Source organism: Manis javanica, chromosome 17, assembly GCF_040802235.1.
Source record: "Manis javanica isolate MJ-LG chromosome 17, MJ_LKY, whole genome shotgun sequence".
Classification (NCBI taxonomy): domain Eukaryota; kingdom Metazoa; phylum Chordata; class Mammalia; order Pholidota; family Manidae; genus Manis; species Manis javanica.
Window position 1 is genome coordinate 17,017,697 of NC_133172.1, and position 19,258 is coordinate 17,036,954.

The following is a 19,258-nucleotide window of genomic DNA, read 5'->3' on the forward strand; positions in this document are numbered from 1 at the left end:
ATGAAAAGATACGTATCATTAGTAAATTAAAACAGTGAGATGTAAATTAAAATGGAAGTGAATATAGATTAAAACAATGAGATGATACTACATACCCATTAAAATGGTAACTTTTTAAAAAAAACTGAAAAATATTAAGTGTTGCCATGGATATGGAACAATTGGAACGCTCAAATATTGGTGGTGTACATGCAAAATGGTATACTATTTTTAAAAACAGTCTGGCAGTTTCTCATAAAGTTGAGTGAACTTGATCAGTTGAATTCAGCACACGACCCAGACATGACTCCCTTACGTACTTACCCAAAAGAAATGAATACCTGCTTATTCAAAGATTTGTATGTGTATGGTCATAGTAGCTGTATTTGCATTACCAAAAACTAGAAACCATGCCTAGTGAACAGATAACTTAGAATATTACATACAATGCAATATCATCAGAAAAAAAGAATAACCTAGTGATACACAGAACATGAATGAATCTCAAAAGAATTATGTTAAATACAAGAAGCTTTACATAAAAGAAATACTATACAGCATGGAGAATATAGCCAATGATTGTGGAACATCTTTGTTGACAGATAATAACCACACTAGAGGGGATGAGGATTTAATAATAATATGGGTAACTGTTGAACCACTGTGTTGTACATTTGAAACAAATGTAAGATTATATATCAACGATACTTCAATTAAACAAAAAAAAAGATATACTATATGATTCCACTTATAGGAAACTCTAGAAAAGGTGACATTGTGGACAGAAAGCAGATCAGTGGCTATCAAGGGCCAAGGGTAGGGGTTGAAGAGGGGACTAACTACAAACAGGCATGAAGGAAATTTTTGAAGTGATGGTAACATTTTTTTAAAGGTATTATTGATATACACCCTTATGAAGGTTTCACATGAAAAAACAATGTGGTTACTACATTCACCCATATTATCAAGTCCCCATCCATACCCCAGTGCAGTCACCATCCATCAATGTAGTAAGATGCCAAAGATTCACTATTTGCCTTCTCTGTGCTACACTGTTTTCTTCGTGATCCCCCCACACCATGTGTACTAAACATAATACCCCTCAATCCCCTTCTCCCTCCCTCCCCACCTACCCTCCCACACCCCTCCCCTTTGGTAACCACTAGTATCTTCTTGGAGTCTCTGAGTCTGCTGCTGTTTTGTTCCTTCAGTTTTGCTTCATTGTTACACTCCACAAATGAGGGAAATCATTTGGCACTTGTCTTTCTCCACCTGGCTTATTTCACTGAGCATAATATCCTCTAGCTCCATCCATGTTATTGCAAATGGTAGGATTTCTTTCTTATGGCTGAATAGTATTCCATTGTGTATATGTACCACATCTTCTTTATCCATTCAACTACTGATGGACACTTACATTGTTTCCATATCTTGGCTATTGTAAGTACTGCTGCAATAAACATTGGGGTGCATATGTCTTTTTGAATCTGAGAAGTTGTATGCTTTGGGTAAATTCCAAGAAGTGGGATTTCCAGGTCAAATGGTATTTCTATTTTTAGTTTTTTGAGGAATCTCCATGTTGCTTTTTACAATGGTTAACTAGCTTACATTCCCACCAGCAGTGTAGGAGGGTTCCCCTTTCTCTGCATCCTCGCCAGCATTTGTTGTTCTTAGTCTTTTCGATGCTGGCCATCCTTACTGGTGTGAGGTGATATCTCATTGTGGTTTTAATTTGCATTTCCCTGATGATTAGTGATGTGGAGCAAGTGATGGTAACATTCTATCATGATGTGGTAACAAGTTAATGATTATATACATTTGTCAAAACTCACCAATTGTACACTAAAAATTGAAGAATTTTATGGAAATTTTACCTCAGTAAAGCTAGTAAACAAACTAGAAAAAGCATGGCTGCAGCAGCACAGCTTTTAAATCTTCCCAAATCCCCATATAAAAATAGAGCAATCAGCTGTGAAATATGCCAGGCAGAGAAAGACAAGTACCAAATGATTTCACTCATTCATGGAGTGTAACAACAAAGCAAAACTGAAGGAAAAAGAAAACAAACAAACACACTCACAGACTCTAAGAAGGGACTAGCAGTTACCAAAGGGAAGAGGTTGGGGAGGGTAGGTTGGGAGGGAGGGAGAAGGGGACTAAGAGGCATTATGATTAGCACACATAATGTAGGTGGGGCACGGGGAAGGCGGTACAGCACAGAGAAGACAAGTAAAGACTCTACAGCATCTTACTACGCTGATAGACAGTGACTGCAATGGGGTGGGGTGAGGACTTGGTAATATGGGTAAATGTTGAAACTACAATGTTGTTCATGTGAAACTTTCATAAGATTGTATATCAATGACATCTTAATAGAAAAAAAATAAGAGCAATCAGAAAACAAAACCAAAAACCTGTTGACAACATTTAAGCAAAAGTAGATGAGGCAATTTTATGGGGGTTTAAGGTGCATATGCTGAAAGCCTGATCTCCAGTACCTCAGGGGGAGGCTGTATTTGGAGACAAGGCCTTTACAGAGGTGACTTAATTAGAATGAGGCTGTTAGGGTGGTTTGACTAGCACCCCAATAAGAAGAGGAAACAATACACTGAGACGCACTGAAGATGTACTGGCACAGCAGAAAGGCCTTGCGAGGACACAGCGAGCGGGTGGCCACTGGCAAGCCAAGGAGAGAAGCCTCAGGAACACACCTGCTGACAGCTTGATATTGGATTAGTCATCTCCAAGAACTGTGGGAATATAAATTTCTGTGCTTAATCCACCCAGTCTGTGGTAATTTGTTAGGACAATCCCAGCAAACTAATACAGACGGTATCACCATGAACACCCAAATATAAGCAGGTGGGGGAAAAAACAAAACAAAACACAGTCCCTATATGGTGCGTCTGTAAAGAAGGAAACCAAGGGAAGTAATGGGGCAGTTGAAGTGATCTAAAAACAAAAGAACACCAACAGATAGTCACTGGAAAGCACAGCGGGCCAAAGTGAACAGGCTGAGGTTTTGCCACACCTCTGGGAGAGGAGTGCAAGTGGTCCATGAAGGAAGGTCTGCATGGGAAACGTGCAAAGATATATAAAAGTCAGTGCTGTTGCCTCAAAAGTCAGTCTGTTAATAGCCACTCAAGCCTAAAAACATTTCCAGCAAATGCTGGAAAACCTCCAGTTTCTCCGAGAATGAACAAACACTGGAATTCTAAAAGGGTAAGATATTATGCTTACTAGCTCTTAAGCAGGTTTGGGGCCTGAACTGACATAACTTTGGTGGGACAGGAATTCAAGCTCTGATCATGGCTTGAGGTAGTTTCCAAAGCTGCCCTCCTTACCTGGCAGAAGTAATATCAACTGTTGCTTGATCTCAGGGAATCTTCACAAATAATTGTTTTCAAGGGCAGTGGGAAGCATGTGGTAAAAGAAACTAAGTCTACAATGAAACAAGGTACTGTGATAGAAAATCTACAGAAACACAAGACAAGCAACAATAGGTTTTCATTTGAATCACAACCACAAGTAACCAAAGAATCTGGCTTGTATTTAAAGCTTGATTTTATTTCCTTAAAATATGTGTAGGGAGCTATAAAAATTACATGGATTAGAAAAAGGACCAAACCAAAATTAAATACTTAGTGCACAGTTTGAGCACAAAATTGGACACACAGACAAAAATCACCTGAAAGACAGATAAAAAGAAATTAACTAGAGTCTGTGACAGACAGACAAAATGAGGAAATATACCAAAGAGAGTTTAGAAGATACGTAAAATAGAGTGAGAAGGTAAGAAGGTCTAACATACCTTGAGTTGGAGTTGCAACTGAACTTCAGTATTATAAGAAACCATAAATGAATAATTTCCAAAGATGATAAAAGTCTCTAAACCATTGTTTCAAGTCCCCAACCTAGACCCATCATGGAGAAACTGCACAAAATTGAAGACAATGAGAAAATCTTAAAGGTGCAAAAGAAAAAAAAGGATACATCACCTTCAAAGTAGCCATTAGATTGACAGCTGACTTTTTATAGCAGCACTGAAAAGTCAAGGGAGTGGAATATACAGAAGCTGAAATAAAATAACGTTTATTGTGGAAGTCTATAGCCAGACACAGGGAAAAGGACCAGAGACAGGAGTGCTGAGGTACAAGAAGAAATGAAAAAGTATACAGGAATCATAGGTACAAAGATCAGTGACTTTAAAAAACAGTCATGTCTATGGGGCTTAAAAAAAAAGAAAAGAAAAATACAAGAGAATAGTAATCTATATTGGGAAATGGGTAGATAAATGTAGCTGAAATTCTATTATCATGGGAGTGAGTAATGTTTGGACCTTCAAAGGTTGTGGTATGATTGGTATTTTCTGAGGTAACCCTTACAAAAACATAGAAATAGAATGTAGAATTTCCAAATTAGTAGAGGTAAAAACCAAAATGATAATTTTTTTAAATCATGAAGAAAACAAGGAGGTTAAAAGGAATATAGAACTGGCAAAATAAACAGAAAAGCACAAATTAAGATGGTATATTTGAAGCCAAGTATATTAGTAAAAACAATGAATAAAAATGGATCTAATACTCTGAGATAGTTTGTCAGATTGGATTTAAAAATTCAACTACATGGTGTTTACAAAACACACCTGTAACTTAAGGATTCAAGTTTGAAATTAAAGATGGAAAAAATGAATTATGCAAATAAAAAACAAGTTCATATAACTATGCACTAGTGGACAACATAAACTTTAAGATGCATCATTAGAGATACTTTGCTTGAAGATCCTATGATTACTTTGTCTGAGGTTGTTGCCTTGCAAGGGTGTTACTGTTTCTCATGCTCCTCCCCCTTCATATCTGCAACATTAATTACTATAATCAAATGTCAGGATACTCTGAAAGACTAATTATGAAGTCAAACCTAAAGATCAAAAATATTACCGAAATTTTGATACTTTGTCTGACAAAGATCATATAGAGAATACATGAAGGAATGTTTTCACCAGTGACTCCAATAAAATGTGAAATGAGACTGTAATTTGGCTATTCGGTGCTTGTGACCATGGGCAACAGACCAAAGGCTGGGGTGAAAGGCAGGCAGGGGTAGATTGGTGTTTGCCAGGCTGATGGATCCTGGCTTTCAAGGGATCTGACATTTTCAAATGGAACATGGATAGAACCCAAAGATTCTGTTGGGCTAATTTCTGCTATCATTTCCAGTAGTAAAAATTGATAGAAAACTGTAGTAACCAAAAAAAATTCAGATCCTTTAGTAAAGAAGTTTTGGGTCGTTTTACCTTAAAACCTCCCCAATCTGCTAACTAAAACGAATGGGTCACAACCCTCATTTACAGAAAGACTGGAGCATCTATCTAATTGATATACAGTTATATGTTATTATAACATTTCTTCTTTACTCTCCTTTTCCTTTTACATAAGTTGTTACAGCTTAGACAAAGGATTACGAATGCCTACCCAGGAGATCCTGCCAGACAGGAGGAGGTTTAGAAGCTACCCATTATATTTTCAGTTGAATGAGGAAAGGCTGTATTACTTTCAGTAAGGTCTTCATTTCCTGTTATGGGAAGAATGACATATGTTAGTGGGATGCCATCTTGTGAACACAGGTCATGCATCTGGCTGACCAGCGTGTGCACCTCTGCTATCATGGGAAACACCCATCTTTAAATAGAGGCTGATGCTCCCTAAACCGAAAGTGCATCTGTCTTCCCAGCAGCTAATGCACAGGGATGGGACCTGGGCTTCAGCAAACACACACACATCTCAGAACAGCAAGGAACAAATGAACAGGGACTATGGAGAGTCCAGCGGGGTGATTAGTAACCTCAGGTACACAGGAGGCAGTAGCAGGAGCACCGAGTCCAGCACTCATGCTGGCAGGCGCGAAAGCTGGGGATGCCTGTCCAGCAGCAGTGCGGACCTCACCACGGTTCTTCACTTGCAGCACTGACCCTGACTTTCCGTCTTCGTTCCTCAGCACTGTTTTTCCATGAGCAACTCAATATTCTTTGAATGAATCCTAATCTACTCAAATTAACAAAACGTAGAACAAACTGACTCTAACCAGTGTGTTCCCATTAAAGGATAAATGAAACAAAGGTGACTGTGGTAGAAATTTCTGTGGGAGTTAAAATTCTTCCTGCTTTCTCCACTAATTGAGAAATAGAGCATTTTTGTTGGTAATGCTTTATTAAAAGAGGCAGCTTGAATCTGGAGTTAAAATACACATCCTAATACTTCATTTAAACCCTAGATATTGGGACCCATACAAGCAGTGCACTGGGCCTGCAAGGTAGGCGCAGAGAATCACAGCCTGCCCCGGGGAATGTGAGAAATTCGGGGTCAAATAAAAGGAGGCGATTTATGAGTTTTAACACATTTCACCACAGCAATAAATCATTTATAACACATAAATGACTAGGGATGAAAATTGGAAGCAGAAATTACCCTCAAAAACTGATCCTTCAGTCTGTAAAAATGAAGAAAATATGGTAAAAAGTTCTGCCCAACACCCACTGTCATCAAGTCTAAAACATGAAATAAGTAAAATAGGTATAACTGTGAGATGGATAATTTTATCTTTCAGATTATAAAAGATAAAAAAAAAGATATTCTATCACATAATCAATACCCTAATAAAAGATTAAAATTTCAGATATTACTACTGTATTTTAAGTATTGTGAAACATTATATTATAATGATATTAGAGGATAAGGATGACTTGTCAGAAATTTCAAGGTATACATGTATTAATGACTATTCACTCAATGTCAACTGTGAATTCATTTTGGGATCCTCTCTATTTAAGTTGAACAAAATTCAAAATATAATCCCAAAGAGATTTTTTTACTGGAATTGAATAAAATAATTTAAAAATTCTAATAAAGAAATATGGCTTTATTTCCAAATAAAAACTATATATTAATAATACATGTATCTTTACTTCCAAGTTACTGAAAAGTATAACTCAACGATTGCTGGAAAACAGAGCACAGAAATAGATTTTAGGATATAAGCACTTAATATATGATAAACAGCATTTTCATTTTAATTCAGTAAGAGAATGATGAATACCTTAGTAATTGGTTTTGGCATAACTGGCTTTATTTCTAGATGGAAACAAAACATTCTTCTTACACCATATACAATTATGAATTCCAGATGGATTAAAATATTAAGCCTATGCCTATAGCATTTTACTACGCTGATGGGCAGTCACTGCAATGGGGTGTGTGTGGGGAAGGACTTGATAATATGGGTCAATGTAGCAACCACAATGTTGCTCATGTGAAACCTTCATCAGATTGCATATCAATGATACCTTAATAAAAAAAATACCCACATAAACATGTATATGAAAAATTGCACACAGTTCCTTTATCCTCTTGCCCTCTGAAATTTTCAATAAGACCTTCCTAAGAGCTTTGAAAACAAAAATGTTTTGGGAAACCTACTTTACAAAAATAAAACAGACAAGAATATAATATAAGAATGTTTATTGCAGCACTCCTTTTAAGTGGCCAAGAGGAAACAATATGAAATATCATAATTGGGGAATAGCTGAATGGATGTTAGTACAAGTATACTAATATACTATAACCATTAAAAAAGCTAAGTTAAATCAACATTTACTGACTTGAAGGGGAATCCAAAAGGTACAGCTGAATGTAAAAAAACAAGTTACAAAGAAATCTGTAAAATATTCATTTAAATATACTAAAATAATTTTCATTAATGTTTAAGCACAAAGAAATACATGGGGTATGGACACACGAAGTTTAAACATTACTCAGAAGGAAATGGACAGAGGGGAAGGGAGAGAGGAACGGAGAGGGGCAGAGATACTGTTTTTTTGTTTTGTATTGTTTCATTGGTTTGGGTGCAAATGCATCAACTGTAATTTTAGATGAAATCAGTAAATGACTTAAAATATGCTCATAAGAGAATATAAAATTTCATTTAGCAGTTCTCATTTTGATAGTAATGTAAACCAATAGACCTGTCTTTACTGATTCTCCCATTGGCAGATATTTTGCCCACTCTACTTTTCTCAATTATGAAATATTTCAAAGGCATGAACCTGTAAGAAGTAAAGTAACTCAATGTCTAAAACAAAACAAAAAACCTCTAACATGAGATCTAAGAAGTAAGGGTGTGGGGCACAGAAGGACAGACCTATAGAAACTTGGGATATGTGGCTTTTCCCTCCACAGAATGCTATCCTTTTGATGTAGGAAGCTGCTTACAGAGCATGAAAATTGAGATTCAGGAATAGTCCATCTCAAAACACTAACCTAAACCAAGCTAAGCTGTGGAACGTTGTTTAACTTCAGAATCTTTTTAATCTAGGACCTTTAGTAGACTTCCACATTATAATGGCGCAGTTGAGTAATTGCCGCAGAAATAGTATCGCCCACAGAAGCAAAAGCTAAAATATTTACTATTTGGTCCCTCATGAAAACTTTCTGACTCTTGGTCTAGAACACAGTATATAATTCCCGTGATGTATTTGCTGCTAGCACAAAATTGTGATGGTCTACTTTTCCTCTATAGGCTAACTATTTCATTTTCAGTTGTGTGTGTATAGCTTAGGAATGGGGTATATACAACATATAAAACATACCCTATTTTTTACCTTACATGATGCTTAGAATTTTTTTTAAATGCATGTAGAAAATAATAGGGCTGGATCAAGTCCTTTTTAAAAACAACCTTTATACTTAGTTTAGCTACTTTGTCTCTGGAAATATTTTTAATCTACAACTGTACATACCTAAGAAATTCTGGATAAATTATCTGGTGTGGTACTATTCCCCCCACCTCCCCTAAATTTCCTTGGGGCCACATCTTACTACATTGATGGGCAGTGACTAAAATGGGGTGTGGGGGGGAATTGATAATATGGGTGAATGTAGTAACCACAATGTTTTTCATGTGAAACCTTCATAAGAGTATATATCAATGATACCTTAATAAAAAAAAATTTCATGTGGCCAAAGGATTTGACCTATTGAAAACTCCTACAAGTCTCTTGCACACTTACTGCTCTAGTGTCCAGAACAAAAGTAACCCACAGGCCACTTGTAAAGTCAATCTATCTTCTTTTGTCCTCATGATGTTTTTAAATAAAAATCAAAATCAAAGCAGCCATTTAAAAATTAAGGGCGATCACACACTTTAAAAAATTCTGGATTCTCTCAGTCAGAAGAGCTGGCAAAATGGGGCCTTTACTTCCTCACAGCATCAGTTAGCTGGAACTGAGCCCTGAGCATCCTCTTTAACTACTGTCCCAACCAGGTTCATTTCTACTGTTCTTTTAGTAGATACTTTAGTTTACCAATTTCTTTAGTATGCTTGCCTATATCTTCATGGATGATACTGTAAAATAACTTCCTTTTTATTGTCCTCCTAACTGGTTTCTAACATCAAGATTATGGTAGAGTATGTTAAAGAATGCCTACTTCCATATAACAAACAGTTCTTTGAATACTTGATAACATTTTGCCTGAAAAGAAATTGGTTTTGGTGCTTCATTAGTAATACCTACAATACCTCATGCTAAATTCCTGCTTTCTCCTGTGTTTATAAGGTAGTCTTCCAAGAGTTCTAATTCTTTTTGAGTCATTACTAGTAATTTTTATTTTCCTAAGAAATAATTTTGTTTAGGTTTTCAAGTGTATCAGAAAGAAGTGGTATATTCAATACAACATTTTAAGTTAGTAATTATAATTTTCTCTCTGTATATATATATATATATATATCCATTATTTTTCAAACAAAATGCTTTCTTTTCACACTTCTTGTCACCAATGTTTTGTCTATATCCATTTGGTTTTGTATTAGGTATTATATGAAGTAGTAAAAAGGATGACAGTCTGAGTAAAGTTCTCCCCACACATAACACATCACTTTTCCCACCAACACCCAAGATTACTTCATATTCCATAGGAGATAAGTGATGACAGAAAACTTAAAAAATTTATTACTCTCAAGGGGTCTTTCTTCAATTATATATTCTGCCTGATGTTGAATAAGGTCTGTGGAACAACTTTTTCAACAAATAATACTAATTAATGATAATGATGAAGGCAATAACAATGATGAACAATTCAGTGGCTCAACTTATGACAGGCACAATTCTAAGCACTTTCAGTGTCTTAGTTCATCTGATCCTCACAAAATTATGAGATAGGTATTATAATTATCCCCATTTTATAATTTCTACTGAGACATATATGTTTAAAAACAGAAAAACGCTCAGGAAGGATAAATACTGAACAAATAATGACTATCCTTTTGGGAAGGTAAATGGGTAAAAGGATGGTAGTCTTTAAATCTTTTGTAAGGAAAATACATTCAAGCTTTATTTTCCAATTAAAATCAAGGATACAGATATGCCTGGGGAGAATGTTCATCAAGGCAATGTGTGTAAAACCTCAGGAGGAAACTACAATGTGTACCAACAGGGACTTAATCGATATTACAGCAACACAAGGCAACACCATAAAACTATTAAAGGATCTCTATTTACTGAGTGGAAAGTTGTTTGTGAAATTTTAAAAATAAGAGTACATTTTGAAAAGAGCAAAAAGAATAAGCCAATCTTCAAAAATAAAGGTCACTTCTCTCAGGTATTAAAGGTATTATAAAAATAAAGGTATTTTACAAACCATAATGTAAACAGTTGGAATTTTATAGTCACATAAGTTTAAGATGGATGAAAAGATTAAGAATATAACAATTACAGACAAATTAGAGGAAAAAGAATGTAAATCACAGTACTATTTTAGCATGAATCCTCTGATGTTTAAGATAAGATTAGGAAGGTGACAAAAGTGCATCATTCTCATTATTCACTAGATTATCTGATGTCAAGAGAAACATGAGCTTTTATAAATGACTTCCAAAATATATTTTATTCATAGGGTGTTTTGCCTACATGATTTTTTTCTGGTCAGCAAATAAGATGTTTCTATATTATTTTTAGAGGGACTATTATCAAGTTAAATTCTCTGATGTTGAATAATTTTGAGATGTAATTAAAAGCCTCCCACACATTTCATACATTCTATGGCTTATCACCAGTACAAATTTTGATGCTGAATAAGTTGTGAGCCATAATCAAAGGTCTTCCCACATTCCCTATATTCATAGGGTTTCTCACCAGTATGAATTCTATGATGACTAATAAGTTGTGAACTCTGCGAATAGGCCTTCCCACATATCTTACATTCATAGGGCTTCTCACCAGTATGAATTCTCTGATGTCGAGTAAGGTCTGAACCAGAACGAAAAGCCTTTTCACATTCTTTACATTCATAAGGTTTCTCACCTGTATGGATTCTCTGATGTTTAATAAGTTGTGAGCTCTGACTGAAGGCATTGCCACATTCCTTACATTCATAGGGTTTCTCCCCTGTATGAATTCTCTGATGCTGAGTAAAGTTTGAGCCACTACTAAAGGCCTTTCCACATTCTTTACATTCATAAGGCTTCTCACCAGTGTGAATTCTCTGATGTCGAGTGAAGTTTGAGCCACTACTAAAGGCCTTTCCACATTCTTTACATTCATAGGGTTTCTCGCCAGTGTGAATTCTGTGATGCCGAGTAAGGTCTGAGCCACAAATAAAGGTTTTTCCACATTCCTTACATTCAAATGGTTTCTTGCCAGTATGAATTTTCTGATGATGACTGAGTCTTGAGGGATGTCTAAAGGCCTTTCCACATTCCTTACATTCATAGGGCTTCTCAATGGTATCAATTATTTGACGTGTAGTAAGCTGTGAGTCATGTCTAAAGGTTTTCCTATATTCCTTAGCTGAACAGTATTTCTCTTTATTAATGACCTGCTGTAATGTGAAGGATGGATGCTGACTGAAAGTGGGCAGAACTTCATGAGTGAGCATCAGCTGACTGACATGTCCCTCCTGAGAGCCGTGTTGTATCTCACACTGGCCATCACATTCCCAATCATCTCTGAAACTAGAGCACTGAAGGTCATGTCTTGTAAGTCTTTCCATTATCTCCCACTGGGCTGAATCTATTTCATAAATTTCCTTCTTCAGAAATAATTTCTTGGTCTTATATCTTGGTTCCAGGACTGAAAGAAAATATGAAAGCAATCACTCACATTTTTCTGTTTGGGAGAAATAAAACTTCAATCAAAATGGGAGAATTAAACTGAATTTTTTTTTAATGGATGAGAAAAGAAAGAATGAGGAGAGATCACATAGTGAGATGAGACAGTATTTCCAAACATTGCTATACATCAGAATTGCTTAGGGGAGCTTGCTAAATATACAGCTGCTTCAGTCTTACCTCTTGTTACAGGATGGCTCTAAACATACACACACACAATCTGACAGCATATGCACACACACACACACATAAGAGCATCCACAGTGTGAACTGTAAAATAAGGGGAATGATTACACCTACAGGGTTCTTGTCAGGATTAAATTAATATGACTAAGGGGAGATTCCCAGGGGACCACAAACTAGAGTCTGCAGTCCTGCAACAATGTTTATAAATAACACTTTATTGGAATATAGCCACCACATTGATTACAAGCCTAAAATATTTACTGTCTGGCCCTTTAAGAAAAAGTTTGCCAGCCACTGGTTACAGCCGTGTTGTCCATTATATCAGCCACTAGCAAGTGTCTATTTAAATTTAACATAGTTAAAATTTAGTAAAAATGCAAATTCAGTTCCTAAATGGCACTATCTGCTTTTCCAGTGTTCGTGAACCAATTACAGATAGTGGCTACTGTACTGGAAATCACAGGCATAGGACATTTCCCTCAATGCTGAAAGTTCTACTGGACAGCACTGATCCAGATTTAGGAACAGGAGGCCCAGGGTCTCTTTAACAAACAATAAGGGAATAGAGAGTAGCAATCCAGATGGGAGAATAGCTTAAGAAAAGTCAAGTGTTGAATGAATCCAGCATGAGTGGTGGATAGGGAGGATTCTTTTGTGGAGAGATAAGGTGTCTATTTGGGATTTGATGAAAATACTATGTATGCTCTGGAATTCTGTGATGATTATTATATCAGGAGAAAAGAGAGGACTTAATAAGAGCACACGCACTATAGTGGTGCCGACCAACTGACAGGAAGGGTATTTGTAGGTCAAAGAGAACAGAACAGAATATAATGGGAGGCAGTATATTACTACTGAATAATCAGAGGTACGAGATTCAGTTGTATGAGGTTTGAACTCAAACTGTTAATGGTAAGCTTTATTTTCTTGGGGAAATTAGCTCATCTTTCTGAGCCCCCAATTCTCAGTCTGTACAATAAGAATTTAACCATATCTTATGATCATTGTGAGGTTTGGGAATAACATATTAAAAGTATTTGGTATAAAATAAGTGTTTAGTACTTTGGGGATAATACAATGGAAGAATTTCTATTTAAAAATGGGGATACTAGGCAAGGAAATATTTTGAGATCACACTATAGACCCAGCATGAAACCTTCAAGCCAAAAAAGTGAAAATCATTCCAGTACCATTTTCTTCTTCTTCCTCATAGGGCGGATTCAGCAGCTGCTGCCTAGTCTTCCTCCTAAATACACGCTTCTATCTTCAATACCGAATACAAAGTATCTCTCTCTCGAAACACTGGAATAGCTTCCTACCTAGGTTTCCCTCCTTGAAGTTCGCAATCTTGAACCCGTGTCACTAGAATGGCATTAGCTTTCCACTACTCTGTTTAAAATCCTTCAGTGATTTTCCATATATTGCTCTTACAATAAAAGCCAAGCTCCTGAACATGGTCTACAAAGCTCTAAATGATCTGGTTCTTGCCTGCCTCTTCAACCAAATTTCACACTATGATCCCTTTTGGTTTACTAAGCTCCATCCACACTGGCTCTATTTTGCAGTTTTCCAAATGCTCCCGAGTCTCAGTTCCTCTTAAGGCCTTTCTAGGTACTTTTCCTCATAGAGAAGCTGTTTTCTTTCACTCTCAGATTGGCAACTACTTTAGCGGTTACTTTAATGGTTACACATTTTGAAGCCTTCCCAGATCCTATCACCAAATTATACCCCCCTTGTAATTACACTTTCAGCACTGTTTTCTTAACACAATTTTCACAATTTGTAATTACATATTTATTTAATCTTTTTCCCTCAATAGGTCTTAAGTTTATAAAGGCAAGGAAAATATCTATGTCTTTATCCAACTCTAAGCAAAGTATCTGGTACACAGTGTAAGATCAACAAATATTTACTGACTAACTCAATTAGTATTTGAATATGTATTCCTTAATAAAAAGAGTCAAAAAAATTCCTCTAGAAAAAAAGGACATACTCTTTTCAAACACAGCACATTGAATTTATACATTTATTACTGCTTTCAAGAGGTCCCAATAAAAGTTACAGTAATGAGATTAAATGGAGGAGGAACTCTAGGAGGACAAAGAGAATAGGAGAGGAAAGAACAGCAACCTCATTTTGGAAGCTAGAGAGTAGATGTAATGGTAATAAATAATATACCAACCACAAAAAACCTGAAACCTAACTTGTATCTATTGTAGAATCCAGAGAATTTCAAGAAACACAATGTCAGGTGCCTCTGAAAGTAAGGAACATGAGGGGATGCAAAAGGAAGATTAGTTGAAAATCTGTGAGAAACACAGACCTCAGATTCTCAGACCTGCCCCATAAAGCAGACTAATTCCTAGCACACTATACCCAGAAACTCTCAGAATTTGGCAGCCAACATTATTTCATTTATTTTCAGAAAGTAGAGGATTCCATTTTGTAGAAAACCAGCCCAAGAGAAAAGACTTGATAGGCAGCATCAACCACAGAACTGTTTTCAGCAGATCACTCCCCAATGACTACCACCACCAAATCTATACATCCTTAGACACAAACAAGCTTTCTAATGCCAGTTTTGTATGAGATACAGCCTTGAGTCACCAGCTATTTCAGGTAAATCTCAAACATGAAAGATTAAAATAAACAACGAAGAACTCAGGAAAAAGAGACAATGGAGAAATTTTCTTAAAATAGTCAAAAGAATGCTTCTAAAACCAACATACAACAATCCCACAAGAGAATGTCAGAAAAGGAAATATTTAAAGAAAAATGTTTTATAAAAATTAACAGAAAGATTAAGCTTAAAAAAATCTCACAGAAAGTATGACATAAAAAGAAACAGGAAAATAGAAAAGGCAAACAAAAAATTTTGAGGGCTAGGACAAGAAACTTGAGAAGTGAATTATGAGTGTTAAATCGTTAAAAAAATTTAGTAAGCCTTTACTGAGGTCCCAGGCACTGGATACAAAAAGTGGGTCAAAGTTTGAAAGAGAGAACAGAGAAAACAATGGGGAATCAGTGATTAAAAAAATAAGAAAATTTAAGAGAGTCTAAAATTTCAGAATAAAGTGTTTCATTAAGTGCCTAGCCAAAGAAAAGAAAAAAATCAACATCATGATACTTCAACATGAAATATTAGAATATTACAAATAAAGAATAAATTCAAAGGCTTCCAAAGAGATTAAAGTTGCATAAAGGAATTAAGAAACTGGATGAGTTGTGGACTTCTCAATAAAAGATGTTAGAAGATATTAGAAATCAATTGGAGTAATGCCTTCAAATGTTTGAAAAACTTACATTCAACATAAAATTGTATCTGTAAATTGCCAAATATGATGAATTGAAAACATTTTCAGATATGCATGGATTTCCAAAATATCCTATTTACTTCTCTTGCAGACTTTCCTTGGTTGCCTTTGGAAGATGTGGTTCAGAACAATGAAGGAATAAACCAAGAAAGATGAAGGCAAGAGATCCATAGTCAAGGTATTCAAAAATATCTAAGGCATCCAAGTACAGAAGAGAATTAAAAAGAATTCAAAGGATAGCAGTAAAGGGAACCCATGGGATTATCATGAAGGTTAATTCTAAAATGACAGCTATGTAATAGTCTCAAATGGAGCAGAAGAACAGAGGGTTAGAGGAAGGATGTGTCAGGTAAAAAAGAAACAAACCCATTACCTGATGTGTCTGAGAAGAGGTTAGTGACAGCTACCCAGAAACTAAGCAACTCTCAATAAAGACAAGGATTAACTGCATGGGAAAGAAAAAGTCATACAAGAAGTGGAATGCAGCAACAGAGCTCAGCAGTGAAAACTGTTTACATAAAAATGATTTAATGTGAATTTACATATACTTAAAGGATGAAGAAAGGTATAAAGCTAAATTTTCCAATTCCATACTGAAAAGCCAAACATAATTAATTCATCATAATTATATGATCAGATTAATTTCTGACAAAAAAAAAACAACTCCCAGATGAGAAAGGATAGAAATGGTGAAAAAATTGGGTGACAGTCATGGGGAAGGAAAATTAGATAGGAAGTAAATATAAAAACAAGTTCCAGGAGGAGAATATGATGATGATGCAGAACGAACAATAAAACAAATTTCTGGGGTAAAAGAACATGGTTAGTAATCAGATGGTTCCCTTTTATGCTGAGAATTTCTGAGGAAAGTTTATATAGATATATATATATGTGTGTATTATATATACACATACATATATTAGCTATATCTTGGCAAAATTTCTGAAATTCAAAGAAAAAAACCCCATAGAAGTAAAAACCTAATTAATCACATTGTATTCTACTCACATTTGCATTTGGTATTGACCCCAACAGTTCCTATAGTTTTGAGTTAGTTACCAGCCTTGAGCTCTCAGGATATTTAATACAGAAACCTGGATTTCTGGCTTTTACCACTGGGCCTCCATTCTCATATGACTGGCTGTCTCCTGAAATTTAGTCTTACCCCCTTGAGACAGGGCAGACTTTCCCTCATTAGCCATTGTCCCTACTGCTACCCAGTCCCACATGGACCCTGAGGCCAGTCTAAGCTGCCATGTACATTTGCAATGCTGTTTTCTTAATTTCACCTTCACTCCTGAAAGGTTTTTTTCTGGAAACAGAATTCTGGGGTGATCTTTACCACAAAATATTGTTCCACTTTCTTCTGACCTTCATGATTTATGAAGAGAATCTAGTCCTTCAAACTGTTTTGTTCTCATAATTAATGCACTATTTTTTTATGGTTCCTTCATTACTTTTTTCGGTCAACCATTTTCAGCCATTTGATTATGATGTGTTAGGAATGGGCTTATTTGGGTTTATCCTCTTTGGGATGGCTGAGTTTCTCAACTGGTATGTTTGTTGTATCCTTCACCAAATTTGGTGAGTCATTACTTCTTGAAAAACTTTTTTCAGTCCTGAACTTTCTCCTCTTCTCCTAGGACTTCAATAACACAAACATTAAGCCTTTGTTATCCTACATGTCAGTGAAGTTGTATTCTTTTTATGTTTAAATCTTTTTCTCTGTTATTCATATCGACTAATTTATGTTAACTTGACTTGGAGTTCATTAGTTTTCCTCTGTTATCACCATTCTCCTATTGAGCCTATCCAATGAGTTCCTTAAATTTTGGCCATTTTATTTCTAAGTTCTATAATTTCTGTGTTTCTTTTTATATTCTCTATTTTTCAATTGGGTTTTTTTTCTTTTGCTATTGAGTTATATGGGTTCTGTATAAATATTTTGGATATTAAACCCTGATAAGGTATATGATTTGCAAATATTTTCTCCCATTTCTCTCCAGGTTGCCTGTTCACTTTGGTTGGTTTCCTTTGCTGTTGCCGAAGCTTGTAAGTGCAGTTAGTCCCCTTCAACTTACTTTTGCTTTTGCTGCCTCTGCTTTTGTGTCAAATCCAAAAAATCCTAAACCAATGTCAAGGAGCTTACTGTCTATGTTTTCTTCTAGGAGTTTTATTGTTTTGTGGCTTACATTCAAGTCTTTAATCCACTGAGTTGATTTTTTTTGTGTAAGGTATAAGATAGTGTTCCAGTTTTGTTCTTGTGCATGCAGCTGCCCAGTTTCCCAACACCATGTATTGAAGAATCCGTCCTTCCCCACTGTATGCTCTTGGCTCCTTTTCATAACGAGCCATATATGCACAGGTTTATTTCTGGGCTCTCTATTCTGTATGTTTCTGGTTTTATACCTTACTGTTTTGATTACTATAGCTTTGTAATATAGTTTGAAATCAGGAAGTGTGATGCCTCCTCCAGCTTTGTTCTTCTTTCTCAAGACTGCTTTGGCTCTACAGGGCCTTCTGTGGTTCCATACAAATTTTAGGATTATTTGTTGTATTTCTCTGAAAGGTGTCTTGGAATTTTGATAGCAATTGCACTGAATCTATAGATTGGAGTAATGTGGACATTTTAACAGTATTAACTCTTCCAATCAATAATCATGGACTATGTTCCATTTACTTGTGTTGTCTTCAATTTCATCAATGTCTTATAGTGTTCAATATACATGTCTTTCATCTGCTTGGTTAAATTTATTTAGTTATTTATTCTTTTTGATGCAGTTGTAAATGTGATTATTTTCTTAATCTGAGTGTTTGTTATTAGTGTACAGAAACACAATTGATTTTTGTATATTGATTTTGTATCCTGCAACTTTAGTATATTTATTAATTCAAACAATTTTTTATGGTGCAGTCTTTAGGGTTTTCTATATGTATTATGCTACCTGAAATAGACAGTTTTACTTCTTCCTAATTTAGATGCTTTTTATTTCTTTTTCTTGCCTAATTGTTCTGGCTACGACTTCAAGTACTATGTTGAATAAAAGGATAGGTAGGCACCCTTGTCTTGTTCCTGAGCTTAGAGGAAATGCTTTCAGTTTTTCACCACTGAATATATTAGCTGAAGACTTGCCTTTATTGAGGTATATTTTCTCTATACCCACTTTGTCTAGTTCTTATAAATGGACATTAAAAAAACTCAACATTTTTTAATGAAACTTTATTTAAATGTTATTTTTAAGTTTACCAACAATACAAGTATAACCAAGAAATAGGTGAAGGGATCTGTCCCATCAGAGATCAGGACTTTTTATAAAAACAAGAGTAATTATGAAAGGAATAGATAAAAAAGCCAATGGAACAAGAGAGGCCTATGTATATATGGAATTTTAATATATGACAGAAGGAACATTATGGATCAGTGAAAAATATATGTTGGACTTTTCATTCAGCTGGTCAAAGATACAGTTATCTGTGGGGGATACATTCCAAGATCCCCAGTAGATATCTGAAAACACAGTTAGTACCAAACCCTATATTTACTGTGTTTTTCCCTGTACATATATACCTATGATAAAGTTTAGTTTATAAATTAGGCATAGTAAGAATTTAACAATAAT

General features: G+C 35.5%; 1 protein-coding gene and 1 long non-coding RNA gene across 8 annotated transcripts in view; one reads left to right on the forward strand and one right to left on the reverse strand.

Moving 5' to 3' along the window:
* The window catches only part of LOC108406046 (uncharacterized), a 43,141-nt gene that overhangs the window by 16,032 nt on the left and 7,851 nt on the right, over positions 1 to 19,258 (forward strand). For both annotated transcript variants that reach the window (XR_001855344.3, XR_012126805.1), the window contains exons 2-3: positions 15,730 to 15,816; positions 17,645 to 17,690. This is a non-coding gene — a long non-coding RNA (uncharacterized lncRNA). The remainder of the gene's footprint in view (positions 1 to 15,729; positions 15,817 to 17,644; positions 17,691 to 19,258) is intronic.
* Positions 6,702 to 19,258, reverse strand: part of ZNF566 (zinc finger protein 566) — a 35,947-nt gene continuing 23,390 nt past the window's right edge. For 3 of the 6 annotated variants that reach the window (XM_037013849.2, XM_017674546.3, XM_073226276.1), the window contains one exon: positions 6,703 to 12,100. In XM_037013849.2, the coding sequence (XP_036869744.2) occupies positions 11,079 to 12,100 (1,022 nt within the window). In that variant the 3' untranslated portion in view covers positions 6,703 to 11,078. Of the gene's footprint in view, positions 12,101 to 19,258 lie in introns of all 6 variants that reach the window. The other 3 variants (XM_073226277.1, XM_017674547.3, XM_073226278.1) reach the window with 2 other exon arrangements.